The following is a 14,655-nucleotide window of genomic DNA, read 5'->3' on the forward strand; positions in this document are numbered from 1 at the left end:
ATTATTAGCTCCCCCCAGATGTGTCGACCCAGGTCTATACGACCTTCATCAGACCAGTGCTGGAATACGCCTCGCCTGTCTGGGCCTCCCAAAACACTGATCCAGGAACTGGAATGTCTGCAGAAAAGGTGCTGCCGTATCGTAGGGAAACCGACTAACTCCTTCTCCACTCTGGAGGTGAGGAGAGAGGAGGCACCTGAAGGGAATTCCATTGGCTACTGAGAGAAGGGAGGGAGCGGAGTGGCCTAGTGTTTGGGGCTTCAGGCTCAGGATCCGAAGGTCGTGGGTTTGAACCCTGGCACTGGCGTCACTTTGTGCATCCTTGGTAAAGATGCTTTACTCTCTGCTTTCCTCACTTCACCCAGGTGTATGAATGGGTACCTAGCTTTGCTAGGGGAAGTATCCATCCTGGGGGTGGTTACCATGGTTACCACCTGTTCGTTTGCGCTACAGAAACCAGAGATAAACACCGGCTCTATGGGCCGCAAGGCTCGGAAAGGACATACTGAGAGAAGGACCAGCACAATGATCCAGAGCCTGTCGCTACACACTACGCAATGGAAGGACACTCACACAAAAACGCACCAGATTCCTCCCGTCGTTCCTCCCTACAAGCTTTATCAGAAGTAAAATAAACTTTTTTTAGCATTGAATTTATTTTATTTATTTTTGTTTTTGTTGTTTTTTTTTCAATAGAGCGGTCCTCTTGTCTCAAAGTGTAAAAAACATCATAATTCATATTGCTATGCAAAGATGTATTTCAAATAAACTTGAACTTGAAAACATTCCTTTTTAGAAAATCTTTTATTGTCAGTTGTCAGTATTTATAGGATATGTTTTGAACCATGTGGACCTTAATGGCGACCCTCTCCAGCTGCTATGTTGGTACCGGTCAATGGAAACCCGGGACTCCCTGCAGTGCCGCATCTCCCTCAGTAATAAACTGTTATTGGAGTCTTTCTAAAACCAACTCCCATCAAAAGCAGCCGTCAGCAAATAGCTCAGTTCTGGTCTGGAGTCGAACCCTCGGACTCATCAGATCCGTCAGAGTCTCTACGGCGGTTCTTACTGCCCTCGGAGGAGCTGCAGTCGTTATTACATCCTGCAAATGTTGCCGACGAAGCAGCGGCACGTGTTTCCGCAGGAGTTAGCAGCTCCCTGGTGGGACGCTAATATTGCGGCACTAAAACCCCCAGAATCCTCCGCCTCTAATGAGGAGCCTGAACGTGATGGAGGAGGACGGGAGGCTTCCTGAGACACATCTGAACCAGCCGGGTCTCCGGAGGACTAGGAGGACCCGGGTCCCGGCTGGGAAGGAGACGGTACCTGGTTCTGACTAAAGCCCAACGGAGGACGGACCCCAGTGAACCGGGGGGAAGAACCGGGTTCAGCAGGAGTCCGGATGAAAGCAAGAGGCTGGAACTGATCCTACCTGGTCGTCTCTGGTCCTCGCGTCACGTGGCACCCCATTATCGCTCGTGTTGCGTTTCCAAAATCGCGATTTAATATGCGATTTAATATGCGATTAATATGCGATTTAAAACGTGATTAATCGTTCAGCCCAACAGTGGCTGCTGCTTCTATGGCAACTGTCCTCCCCTACTACTACTACTGCTACTACTATTACTGCTACTACTACTGTCATTTAGCAGACGCTTTTATCCAAAGCAACTTAAATCTGAGACACAAACACACCATGGAGCAATTAGGGTTACGGTCTTGCTCAGGGGCCCAAGGTGGTTCATCTTGGTTGCCGTTCTGGGGCTTGAACCTGGATCCTCCAGACCACCTCTGTAGCCACTAGGCTACCACCCCCCCTCCATTCCCTCCATCCTTCATTTTGTGCTCTTATTCTAACTTCTTCAGCAGCTCCCTCTTCCTCCTCCTCCTCCTCCTCCTCTTCCTCCTCCTCCTCCTCCTCTTCCTCCTCCTCCTCCTCGTCTTCCTCTGTCTTCATCCCTCCATCATGTTTAGCCGAGTACAGTATCCCTGCTTTCCTCCCCTCAACGCAGGACTAAGATACTCGGTGGGAAGTGTTGCTGCTTCCGTGGCCTCCGCCAGCAGGAGGAGGAGGAAGAGGAGGATGAAGAGGAGAGAGCTTTCATTGACATTTGATTGACAGTTGAATCACTTGAAGAAAACCTCCTGCCACATTTCAATCCCTGTTTACACGCTACTGAACAGATACTCAGATACTCGGATACTAGGATACACGAATACACGGATACTCAGATACTCGGATACTTGGATACTCGAATACACGGATACTCGGATATTCGGATACTCGGATACACAGATACACAGATACTCGGATACTCGGATACTCGGATACTAAGATACACGGATACCCTGATACACGGAAACACGGATACACAGATACACGGATACTCGGATACACGGATACTCGGATACTCGGATACTAAGATACACGAATATACAGATACACGGATACTCGGATACTTGGACACTCAGATACACGGATACACGGATACTCAGGTACACGGATACTCAGATACTCGGATACTCAGATACACAGATACACGGATACACGGATACTCAGATACTCAGATACTCGTATACACGGATACTCAGATAGTCAGATACTCGTATACACGGATACTCAGATACTCGGATACACAGAAACACAGATACACGGATACTCGGATACTCGGATACTTGGATACACGGATGCACAGATACTCGGATACACGGATACTCAGATACACGGATACACGGATACTCGGATACTCGGATACACGGATACTCGGATACTCAGATACTCGTATACACGGATACTCAGATACTCAGATACTCGTATACACGGATACTCAGATACTCGGATACACAGATACACAGATACACGGATACTCGGATACTCGGATACTCGGATACTCAGATACTCGGATACACGGATACACGGATACTCGGATACTCGGATACACGGATACTCGGATACTCAGATACTCGTATACACGGATACTCAGATACTCGGATACACAGATACACAGATACACGGATACTCGGATACTCAGATACTCGGATACACGGATACACGGATACTCGGATACTCGGATACACGGATACTCGGATACTCGGATACACGGATACACGGATACTCGGATACTCGGATACACGGATACTCGGATACTTGGATACACGGATACAAAGATACTCGTGTGGCAGGGTGGAGGATTGGGCGTGGTCTGCAGGGAGCAGCACACAGGTGGAGCCTGGTTCTGCTGATTGGGCACACCTGATTGGGCACACCTGTGCCCAATCAATCTCACGGATTCTCGGATACTCAATCAATCACGGATACTCAGGTACACGGATACTCAGATACACAGATACACGGATACACAAATACACAGATACTCAGATACACAGATACTTAGATACACGGATACATGGATACTCGGATACTTGGACACTCAGATACACGGATACACGGATACACGGATACTCGGATACTCAGATACTCAGATACTCAGATACACGGATACTCAGATACTCAGATACTCAGATACTCAGATACACGGATACACGGATACACGGATACTCGGATACTCGGATACTCGGATACACGGATGCACGGATACTCGGATACACGGATACTCGTATACACGGATACACGATACACGGATACACGGCTACACGGATACTCGGATACTTGGATACACGGATACAAAGATACTCGGTGTGGCAGGGTGGAGGATTGGGCGTGGTCTGCGGGGAGCAGCACACAGGTGGAGCCTGGTTCGGCTGATTGGACACACCTGTGCTCAGATACACGGATACACAGATACACAGATACTCAGCTACACGCATACTCGTATACACGGATACTCAGATACTCGGATACACGGATACTCAGATACTCGGATACCTGGATACATGGATACACAGATACACGGATACTCGTATACACGGATACTCGGATACTCAGATACACAGATACTCAGATACACGGATACTCAGATACTCGGATACCTGGATATACATGGATACACAGATACACGGATACTCGTATACACGGATACTCGGATACTCGGATACACAGATACTCAGATACACGGATACTCAGATACTCGGATACCTGGATATACATGGATACACAGATACACGGATACTCGTATACACGGATACTCGGATACTCGGATACACAGATACTCAGATACTCGGATACACAGATACTCAGATACACGGATACTCAGATACTCGGATACCTGGATATACATGGATACACAGATACTCGGACACTCAGATACTCGGATACACGGACACTCAGATACACGGACACTCAGATACTCGGATACATGGGTGGTCTTGGTGTGCTAATTGATGAAAACCTAATCATGGAAACTAATCATATTTCCCTAATTTCATCTAAAATTGCAAAAAACTGTATTATTATTAGTTACTGCAACATTGCTTGGGCCTGAACTCACCAAACAAAATTACAACCAATTCTTAGGTTGCAAAAACGAGCCTCTTCGCCTCTAAGAAGTCACTCGTTACCTTTGTTTCCTTAATATCTATCAGATTAATAACCTCCAAATTGCTCAATTTGTATATGGTTCTTTAAATAAAACTCTTCCTAACTTTTTTCACAATTTCTTTTCCCCGAACATTTTTTCATCCAATTATTCAACCCGTAAAGCCTCCCAGCTTCGGCCTCCGCAATCGCAAACTATTACATCTCAATTTAAGAATAATCATTTGGAATTCAGTTCCTTTCCCCCTGGTCAAGCTTTCTTATGAATTATTTAAAAAATCTGTGAAACATATTTTGCTAAATCAATAGCTTAATAATATGATGTAAACTTCTACTTACTCACATTTGTCTTTTTTCCTCATTTTTATACAGTATTCTAGTTTGTTCTTTCTTTCCTTTGTCTTTCCTTTTTCCATTTTTTTGGGTATGTACTTTTCTTTTCTTTGTGTGTGCGTGTGTGTGTGCAGTGTGTGGGCGTGTGTGTGTATGTGTGTGTGACGTGTGTGTGCTGCGTATGATATGCATTTATGTCCATGATAATGTCCATTTTTATGCTCATTTCAGGAAGTCCTCTTGTTTAGCCACTAGAGGGTTTTTTGCACCTCCTTGCATATATCCTGTCTATTTTATGGTAACTGTATTACTGACTTTTTAATATGTGCTAAATAAATAAATCAAATAAAAATAAATAAAAATACTGGGGGGTTTTCTGAATGAGCTTCTCTCTCTCACGTTGGAGCCCCAGTTGGCGCGTTAGCGTCGGTGTGTGAAGCCAACATACTGCACACATGCAAACTTGCACCCGTTTGCAGGGTGTCCGCAGGCTGCCATGGCAACGGCTGCCGAGTCTTTTTGATGGCACGTTTCCCAGAGGAACCGTCATGCTTCCTGCATGGGGGGATGGTGGGCTACGACGCTAACTGTAGATACAGTAGAGAGGATGGAGGAGCCGCCGGAGCTCTGAGGGAAACCAACCCTCGTCAAGTCAGAGGGAGGCAGGTACACCCTGTGGACATCAAAGTCTCCAATGGTGAGGGAAACTATCAAACTAACCTCTTTCAGGCCTTCAAAGGGCATCTAACTAGTGGAAGGGTTCAAGGTTCAAGGTTCACTTTATTGTCATTCCAAAAGTACAAGTTCAAATGGAATGAAATTTTGTTGCCCCTGGCTCAAAGCAAGCAATAAAAACAATTCAATTCAATCCCGACAATTCAAGCGCTGGACGGCCGCCACCACGGAAACGCAGAACATCAGAAGGACGGAGTCTGGTGCAGCTTCGGCCGGCTGCAGTTGGGTTTATTTCAGGAGCCAAATGTTAAAAAAACGGATAATTTCCCCGGACTGAGCGCGCTCAGATCGCGTCGCCACATTTGTCCCTGAAGGCTCAAAATAAAAGAGACGTTTGCAGGAGCAGGGCAGTGAATCTCACGTCCAGCTTCCTTGAGCGTGAAATAAAACCTAGAATCTATCACAATGCAGAGAAAATAAGACCCTAACCGGAGATGAGATCAGTCACAACTCCCTTCGGAGGGGAGATTACAGATCCAGGGATCAGAGTCAAAACTTGTCCAGTCTCAAGTCACTGAGGACAGTTTTACAGCTGCAGCTCCCCGGAGTGGAACCAGCCGGTATCACTTCCTCATCCATAATCACCCCGATCAAACTCACCAAGGTATCACTTCCTCATCCATAATCACCCCGCAACATCGCACCACCAGGAACCCAGCAGCATTTCTGATGTCGCCGCCGAGTCAACGAGAAGAAAAAGAGGCTTAAAAACCACTCGTTGCATTGTTTTTACGGTTAAGGCCAGTGAAAAGCTTGTTACGGTGGTCTACGTGAAAAGAAATATGCTGATGATCATCTCCAGTTTACGTGTCTTAAAAATGTTCCTCAAGTGGAAATTGTGTCTTTGTTTACCTGCAGGTTTTTACCTGTTAGCCGTCTTCTGTCAGATTTATGAAACTCAGTCCTTAAAGGAAAGGGACGGCAGAATGAAAGTGACATGAAACGTCGGTGGGTGAGTGAGATTATAGTTTCTTCTAGTTTGAGAATAAATACTGAAACCAGAAGACCTAAACAGAACCCTGAGGAACTCCACTTCACCTACTGGTTTGTTCAAACAGCAGTTCTTCTGACAGGGTCGAGAACCCTTCTAGAACAGGGTCTAGAACGGGTTGAGAAACCGCCTAGAACAGGGTCAGGAACCCATAGTAGAACACGTTCAAGAACCCGTGAAGGACATGTTTGAGAACCCTTCTAGAACGGGTCCAGAACCCGGCCTGAACTGGGTCAGGAACCCATCTAGAACACGTTCGAGAACTCGTCTAGAACAGGGTTGAAAACCCATCCAGAACAGTCTATACATATACATTCTACCTGCTTTTTTTGCACTGTTTTTCTTTCTTTCTCGTACTGCACTACTTTTTATTTTTCATTAATAATAATAATAATAATAACTTGCATTTATATAGCGCCTTTCAAAGAACCCAAGGTCGCTTTACAGATCATAGGCCTTTTCAAGGCATGCCTTGAAAAAGGAAAACCAAGGAAGGACAAACAAAACAAAACACCATCGGGACAAAACGACAGGGGGGGGGTGGGCACTAATGGGGAAAAGCCAGGGTGAAAAGGTGGGTTTTGAGTTGGGTTTTGAAACTGTCCAGAGAAGGGGAGTCACGGATTACAGCGGGGAGAGAGTTCCAAAGGGTGGGGGCAGCAACACTGAAGGCTCTGTCCCCAAACGTCTTCAGTCTGGTCCGGGGGATGGAGAGCATTCCAATGTATATACTGTTCATATTTTGTAATTACATATTTTTTACTTTTTACCCTTTCCCTGCATGTGTGTGTTGAGTGTACTGCTGCTGCACAAAGAGAATTTCCCCATTCAGAGAGAAATAAAGGACAATCTTATCTTATCTTAACAGGGTCAAGAACCCATCTAGAACTGAGTCAAGAACTCGTCTAGAACAGATTCAAGAACCCATGAAGGACAGGTTGGAGAACCCTTCTAGAACAGGGAGGAGCTGGAAAAAGTACAAAAATATTGTACTTAAGTAAAAGTACAAATTTTCTGCTTGAAAATTACTTAAGTAAAAGTAAAAAGTACCCATTAAGAACATTACTTAAGTAAAAGTATAAAAGTACCTCAACTTAAATATAATAAAGTACAAAAAGTACATGGTGTAAAATGTACTTAAGTACAAAAGTAAAAAGTAAAAAGTACAAAGTACAAAATTCAAAGTACAAAATTATTTTCAAAAGGATTGCAAATAAATGAAGAATCCAAGAATTTGCTTACAACTCTAAATAATGGTGATATTATTCTGACCCCTTTAGCGTTTGTTTCCATTACCCCATTTTAATTTCTCCCTTTGCTCATCGCTGCTGTACCCCAGTGGCCCCGCTGACAGGTCCACCCCCAGCCTGTAGTATGCAGTGACAACATTAAGCAACCCCAGCTGATAAAGGATGAGACTTTTGAACTTTTAAATGCCAAAACCACCTTAGAAGGGGTGGAATCAAAGAATGGTGCGCATGGACACGCGTCGACTGAGCTCAAGGCTGATTTATGGTTCCGCGTTACACCAACGCAGGGCCTGTACCCTACGGTGAGGCTCTGCGTCGATTTAACGCGGAACCATAAATCAGGCTTCAGTCCTCATCGGTACCAAAGTACTTGTACTTCGTTACTTTACACCACTGGAACAGGGTGAGGAATCCATCTAGCACGGGTTGAGAACCCGTCTAGAACTGGGTCAAGAACCCATCTAGAACAGATTCAAGAACCCATCTAGGACACGTTCGAGAACTCGTCTAGAAAAGGAACGAGAACCCGTCCAGAAAAGGGTCAGGAACTCGTCTAGGACAGATTCAAGAAACCCGTGAAGGACAGGTTTGAGAACCCATCTAGAACAGGGTCAGGAACCCGTCTAGGACAGGGTCAGGAACCTGTCTAGGACAGGGTCAGGAACCCGTCTAGGACAGGGTCAGGAACCCGTCTAGGACAGGGTCTAAGGCAAAGCGGGCCTCTTATTGAGGAACTGTGATGGTGTTTGACACGTGCAAACTAGGAGGAATTCTGGGAGGAAGAGGAGGTGAGGTTGAGCTGCACTTGCTGGAGGATATTTTGCTGCTCCACATCAACACTAAATAATAAATGTGTGGCTTCTCCGTTAAACAAACACATAAATCAGGATTAGAAAACTGCTAAATAATGAGAAACCTGCAACTTGTTCTAATTAAGACTCTTTATGTTGGCAGTCATTAACACTCTCCTATTATTTATGTTGGCAGTCAGGTGAGACGTGGCAGGTGTGTGTTTGTTTTGCAGCTGATCTCTGAGCCTCCACCTGTCTTAGGCCCCGTTTCCACGTAGCAAAAATGGTGGTGTTTTCATGCGTTTTGGCCGTTCGTTTACAAAAACGAAAACGAAGCTCAAAGTCACCAAAAACGATCATTTCTAAAAACTCCGGCCAAAGTGGAGATTTGCAAAAGCTCCGTCTTCATGTTTGCTTGTAAACGGAGGGAAACGAACATTTAGGCTTCAGAACGTCACATTATGCGACAGAAACGTCACCAGCGTCATGAGTGTGACCTGTGTTTACAATTTGTTTGGCCACCGTCAATATTTTCTTGTATTTTACCTGTTTTATATTCTAAAGTCACACTTAAAAGTAACTCCACTTCGCTGTCACTCCAAACGAAAGACTCTTGTTTCATCTTGGAAGTAACTGGCAGTTACTCGTGTCATTTATTGACGTTTTTTTCCAGGATTCCGATTGGCTAGCATGACTTTAACAGCGTATTTACGCGGGTTCGTGTAAATGATGGTATTTTTCAAAACGTAGAGGGGGAAATATACGTTTTGTAAATACCCGGTTATGTGGAAACGTGGCCTGACTCCCTCCACCTGGTTGCCGGGGCGACACTCACCTGGGCTGGCGCTGGTTTTGGCCCCGCCGGGCCTCCTCCCCCAGCCGGCTGAGGGAGGGCGAGCGGCTGCGCGCCCCCCTCCCCATGGTCCGGACCACCACGTTGCCATTGGGGCTACCGCTGGGCATCTGCTGGGCAAGCTGGGGCGACAGGCTGCGATGCAACGCCGAGGGGCCCGGCGGCTGCTGGGGGCCCCGGTGCGGGTGCTGTGGGTGCTGCGGGTGCTGCGGGTGCTGCGGGTGCTGCGGGTGCTGCAGGCTGACCGTCAGGTTGGTGTCGCTGTTGGAGCGCAGCAGGATCCGCGGCGCCGACAGCGAGGCGGGCGAGTGGCCGTCGCCGCCGCCGGAGGACGGGCCGCGGCGGCGCCGGGAGTAGGCGGGAGCCTCGCGGAAAGGCACTGCAACGGAGGAACGGAGGGAGACGGGGTCAGCATTCAACCAGGTCAAGCTCGAGAAGAACCCGTCTAGAACCGGGTCAGGAACCCGTCTAGACCAGGATCAGCATCAACCAGGTCAATCAGCAGCCGTACACCAGAATAATAATAATAATTAAAGCTGCAAGCAGCGATGAACGGGCCCTCGCGCCCTGGCCGACTTCCTGTTCGGTTTCGGCCATGGCGCCAAGAGACTTTTCTTTAAGTTGCGACATGATACAGGTGTGTACCTATTTTCGTGCATGTACGTCAAACCGTACTGTGGGGCTTGAGGCATGACGTTTTCTAGGGGGCGCTGTTGAACCATTAGGCCACGCCCATTAATGCAAACCATGAAATATCACATTTTTCGCCAGGCCTGGCTTGCGTGCAAAATTTGGTGACTTTTGGGGCACGTTTAGGGGGGCAAAAAGGCCCTCATTTCGTCGGAAGGAAAACGAGAACGAGAACAATTCCTACAGATACAATAGGGCCTTTGCACTGTCAGTGCTCGGGCCCTAATAATAATAACAATGATAATAACACAATCATATGCTGTAACAATGCACTTTCCAATAATCATGTCTACCTCATACTGCTGCACCTTTCACTTTAGAGTGAGCGAAAATAACCAAATCCAATTCCATGTCTTGTCCGACCTGACCTGGCCAAATAAACGTGATTCTGATTCTGATTCTGAAAGTGCTTCCCAAGAAAAAAAAATACATCAAGATAAAAATACAGAGCATAGTGGATAAGAACCTAAGACAGCAATAACCAAGTCTAAAATTTATAACAATATTCACACCACAATAAAAGCTTTTCTAAAAAGGAATGTTTTTAGTAAAGATTTAAAAGCAGTGGGGGATTTAGCTGACCTGATCTCAGCAGGTAAAGAGTTCCAGAGTTTGGTCCTGGGAACGATCTGAGGGAGGCCCTGGCAGGTAGGGGGTTAAAAGCTCTTTAAAATAACTAGGGGCTTGGTTATTTATGGCCTTAAAAGTCAGCAATTAAACTTTAAAATCAATGCGATATTGAACAGGAAGCCAGTGAAGGGACAACAGAATTGGAGTGATATGTTCACATGTTCTTGGATAACTGCATATTTGACGTGAATAATTGGTGTGAAAGTGTCTTGAACTGGATACAAACAAAGAGCTCATGGTGATTTTGGAAATCAGCTTCAGCTGGTAAAAACAGGACTGGACAACTTTCTTAATTTGTTCATAAAACAAAAGCCGGAGTCAAATAAAACACCCAAATTCCTAGCAGTTGGTTTGATAGTGTGACAGGGTTCCAGAAAACAACCAGACGGGACCCGACAGACCTGCTTCACTTCCTGCAAACAAGCTAACAACAGGAAGCCTCACAACCGGCCGTAGTTTGGATAACTGCATATTTGACGTGAAAAATTGGTGTGAAAGTGTCTTGAACTGGATGCAAACAAAGAGCTCATGGTGACGTCGTCTAGAGATCAGCGGCAGCAGCCAGGGGGAACCGGAGGAGGTGCTGGAGGAGCAGCGGATACTTGGGGACAGAATCAGGACTAATGTCCCCAGGAGTATCTCCTGAGGACAGATCACCAGCATCAGCACCTGCTGAGAAATGGAGCTGTTCTGGGATCAACGAAGAAGTTCTGAGCGTTTTCAGGATGTTCTGGCCATTTTCTAACACTGCTGGGTTTCTGTGGCCCCCCGTCAGGACTTGGACTGCTAGTCCAGGATTCAGGACTCAGTGAGGGACGGAGACAGCAGTTCAGTTCTAGCCTGGTAGAGCAGAAACACATCTAGAAGGATGGAGGTCTGGAAATGACCCCCAATTCCCAGCATGGGGTTATTAAACTGCATTGGTGAACGACCAATCAGAGCAAGGAACACCAGCTAGAGACAACTTATGTTGGAATAGACACTCTGTCTGTCCGTCTGTCTATCCGTCCATCAGCAGGCCATCAATCCATCCATCCATCCATCCATCCATCCATCCATCCATCCATCCATCATCCGTCCATCCGTCCATCCATCATCCCTCCCTCCCTCCATCCATCCCTCCCTCCATCCATCCATCCATCTATCCATCATCCCTCCCTCCCTCCATCATCCCTCCATCCATCCATCCATCCATCCATCCATCCATCATCCGTCCATCCGTCCATCCATCATCCCTCCCTCCCTCCATCCATCCCTCCCTCCATCCATCCATCTATCCATCATCCTTCCCTCCCTCCCTCCCTCCCTCCATCCATCCATCCATCCATCCATCCATCCATCCATCCATCCATCCATCCATCCATCCAAGGTCCAAACAACCAATATTTCTTTCTTATTAAATACTAAAAAACAAGGTTAACAAAAAGCTTATTTTCTTCACAATGACCTTTTTAAGAGGCAGTGACTCTTTGGGAAGAATCAGTTGTCCTCCCGCTAGAAGAACAGGGATAAATTCTTGGCTCCATGACCTGCCAAAGTGTCCTTGGGCAAGACATGGAACCCCATGTTACTACTAATACGGTGTAAACCTTCAATAGCTCATTTATGTAGTTGGTTTATGTAACACAAGTTCAGTCTGAGCAGGAAGATGGCAAGCATCAGCTGGTTTGAACCTGGATACAGTTGAAATGGTGCTATATGACTACAGACAGGTTGAAATGGTGCTATATGAGAGTAGACCAGTGGAAATGGTGCTATATGAGAGCAGACCAGTTGAAATGGTGCTATATGAGAGCAGACCAGTTGAAATGGTGCTATATGAGTGTAGACCAGTGGAAATGGTGCTATATTGGTGCAGACCAGTTGAAATGGTGCTATATTGGTGCAGACCAGTTGAAATGGTGTTATATGAGTGCAGACCAGTGGAAATGGTGCTACATGAGACCAGACCAGTTGAAATGGTGCTATATGACTGCAGACCAGTTGAAATGGTGCTATATTGGTGCAGACCAGTAGAAACAGCAGCTCCAACATTAGCTCCTGCAGCCGTGCGGTAGACGAGCCACAGATGCTTCAGTTCATCCTTTCACATGGAGAACAAATGAAATGTTCGCCGTGTTCTCTCCTGACGTGCACAATATGACAAGCTGCCTGTTGCATCATCATTAGCGTGTGAATCTCTTCTGACTGAACACCCCCCTCCACACACACATGTGCAGATTGTAATACACAATCATGCTCCACAGAAGGCTCCAGTAAGGGAACATATGCCAGGATTGTGCCATGCTGGATCATCCCTGGAACATCCCTGTAGCTACATGAAGACCACCACGGAGGAAACCACCACAAACCCAATCCCAGGTGTGACCTGCCTGGGTGAGGTCTGACTAGGAGAAGACCAGGATCTCTGGTCCAGAGATCCTGGAGGATCTTGTTGGGGTCACTGCTGCCAGTAACTCCAGCGGCTGATGAGAATTTAAACATATTTTAGGCCAAAATAATTCAGAAACCCGGTTAATCCAAGGGTGCTCGTCCTATTTTGTTGGTCCGCGTCTGAAAACACAAAGTCCTGCAGGAAGAACCAACTCTGAATCCTGGAACTTCCTTCTGGGTCAGGGTTAGCATATTTGTCAAGAAGCTACTACTTTCTGATTGAGGCCATTACTTTGATTTCATCCATTTATTTTATTATGCTATTGCTATTATTCTGATTCTGAATTCCTCCTGCTCGTCAAACACAAACATTTATGTTTCACTTGCTTGATCGCAGCGTAATTAAAACCTGAATTGACCAAACCGAAGCCTCACTGGGGAAAAAATCCACCTCAGCACCTGGAAGCAGGTTTCTAACATCGATACAGTTTATCGACGTAGAAGATAGTAGTAAATATTAATATTTGTCCCGTCTTGATGGAGCACAACCATCAAAAACAGGAGGAAGCTGCACAGAGGCTCCTAATCTACCCTGTGCTCCGCAGCACATCGCCCTTAACCACATGGTTTCATAGGACACGTTAAATTAGGTTATAATAACAATAAAAACAGACCAATAGCAACGATTCAAGTCACAGTGCTCAGTTAATGCATGTAAACCTTTTTGCTCCGAGTCTGAGGATCGTTGCCTCAGGAAGTGGGAACGGAGTGAAGCAACAGCAAATACAGCAACGTGTAAAACAGCTTACCTTCCTCTTAACACCCGTATTTTCTTTGACTGATTTACTTTGAGACATCTCACTTTGAGCTGCTTTGGACAGTTTAAACCAGAATATTTCTCTTTGACATCACATAACATTTAGCAGACACTTTTATCGAGAGCAACTTATAAAACAGGAACACTATGGAGCAGATGCAGTTAAGTCACCGGGTCATAGAGACCGGTTCTGATTGGTCCAGGAGAGCCTTCGCCGAGCCGACGAGCCTCTCCTTGCCGTGAAGAGTGTGCAGCGCTAACAGAGGCAACGCTCCCCCTCTGCAACGGAGGTGTTGATGAGGTGCTAACATCTAACGAGCTCGCTAACGAGCTTCAGGAGCAGCGTTTGCTTTGAGCTGAACTTATGACTTCTATGTAACAACACACCCTTGAAATAGCATCTCACAAGTCAGAGTCCGGTACCCCTTTTCCACCAAACCGGTTCCAGGGCTGGTTCTGGTTCACAACTGGTTCAACTTGGGAACCAACTGAGAACCGGTTTGTTTTTCCACAGCTCGGGTGCTAAGAGGAGCCACGTCAGTCTCTGAAAACCTCAGTTACGTCTCTGCAAACATCAGTTACGTCTCTGCAAACATCAGTTACGTCTCTGCAAACATCAGTTACGTCTCTGCTAACGTCTGTTACGTCTCTGCTAACGTCTGTTACGTCTCTGCTAACGTCTGTTACGTGATGAGGT

The 14,655-nt window shown here is 46.3% G+C and overlaps 1 protein-coding gene across 1 annotated transcript in view; it reads right to left on the bottom strand.

Annotated features, from left to right (window-relative positions):
* LOC133464567 (SH3 and multiple ankyrin repeat domains protein 2-like) overlaps positions 1-14,655 on the bottom strand; it is a 273,606-nt gene that overhangs the window by 122,429 nt on the left and 136,522 nt on the right. Inside the window, 1 exon segment of the mRNA XM_061746624.1 lies at positions 9,431-9,827. Within this exon segment, the coding sequence (XP_061602608.1) occupies positions 9,431-9,827 (397 nt within the window).

This window comes from Cololabis saira, chromosome 2 (genome assembly GCF_033807715.1).
Source record: "Cololabis saira isolate AMF1-May2022 chromosome 2, fColSai1.1, whole genome shotgun sequence".
NCBI lineage: Eukaryota > Metazoa > Chordata > Actinopteri > Beloniformes > Belonidae > Cololabis > Cololabis saira.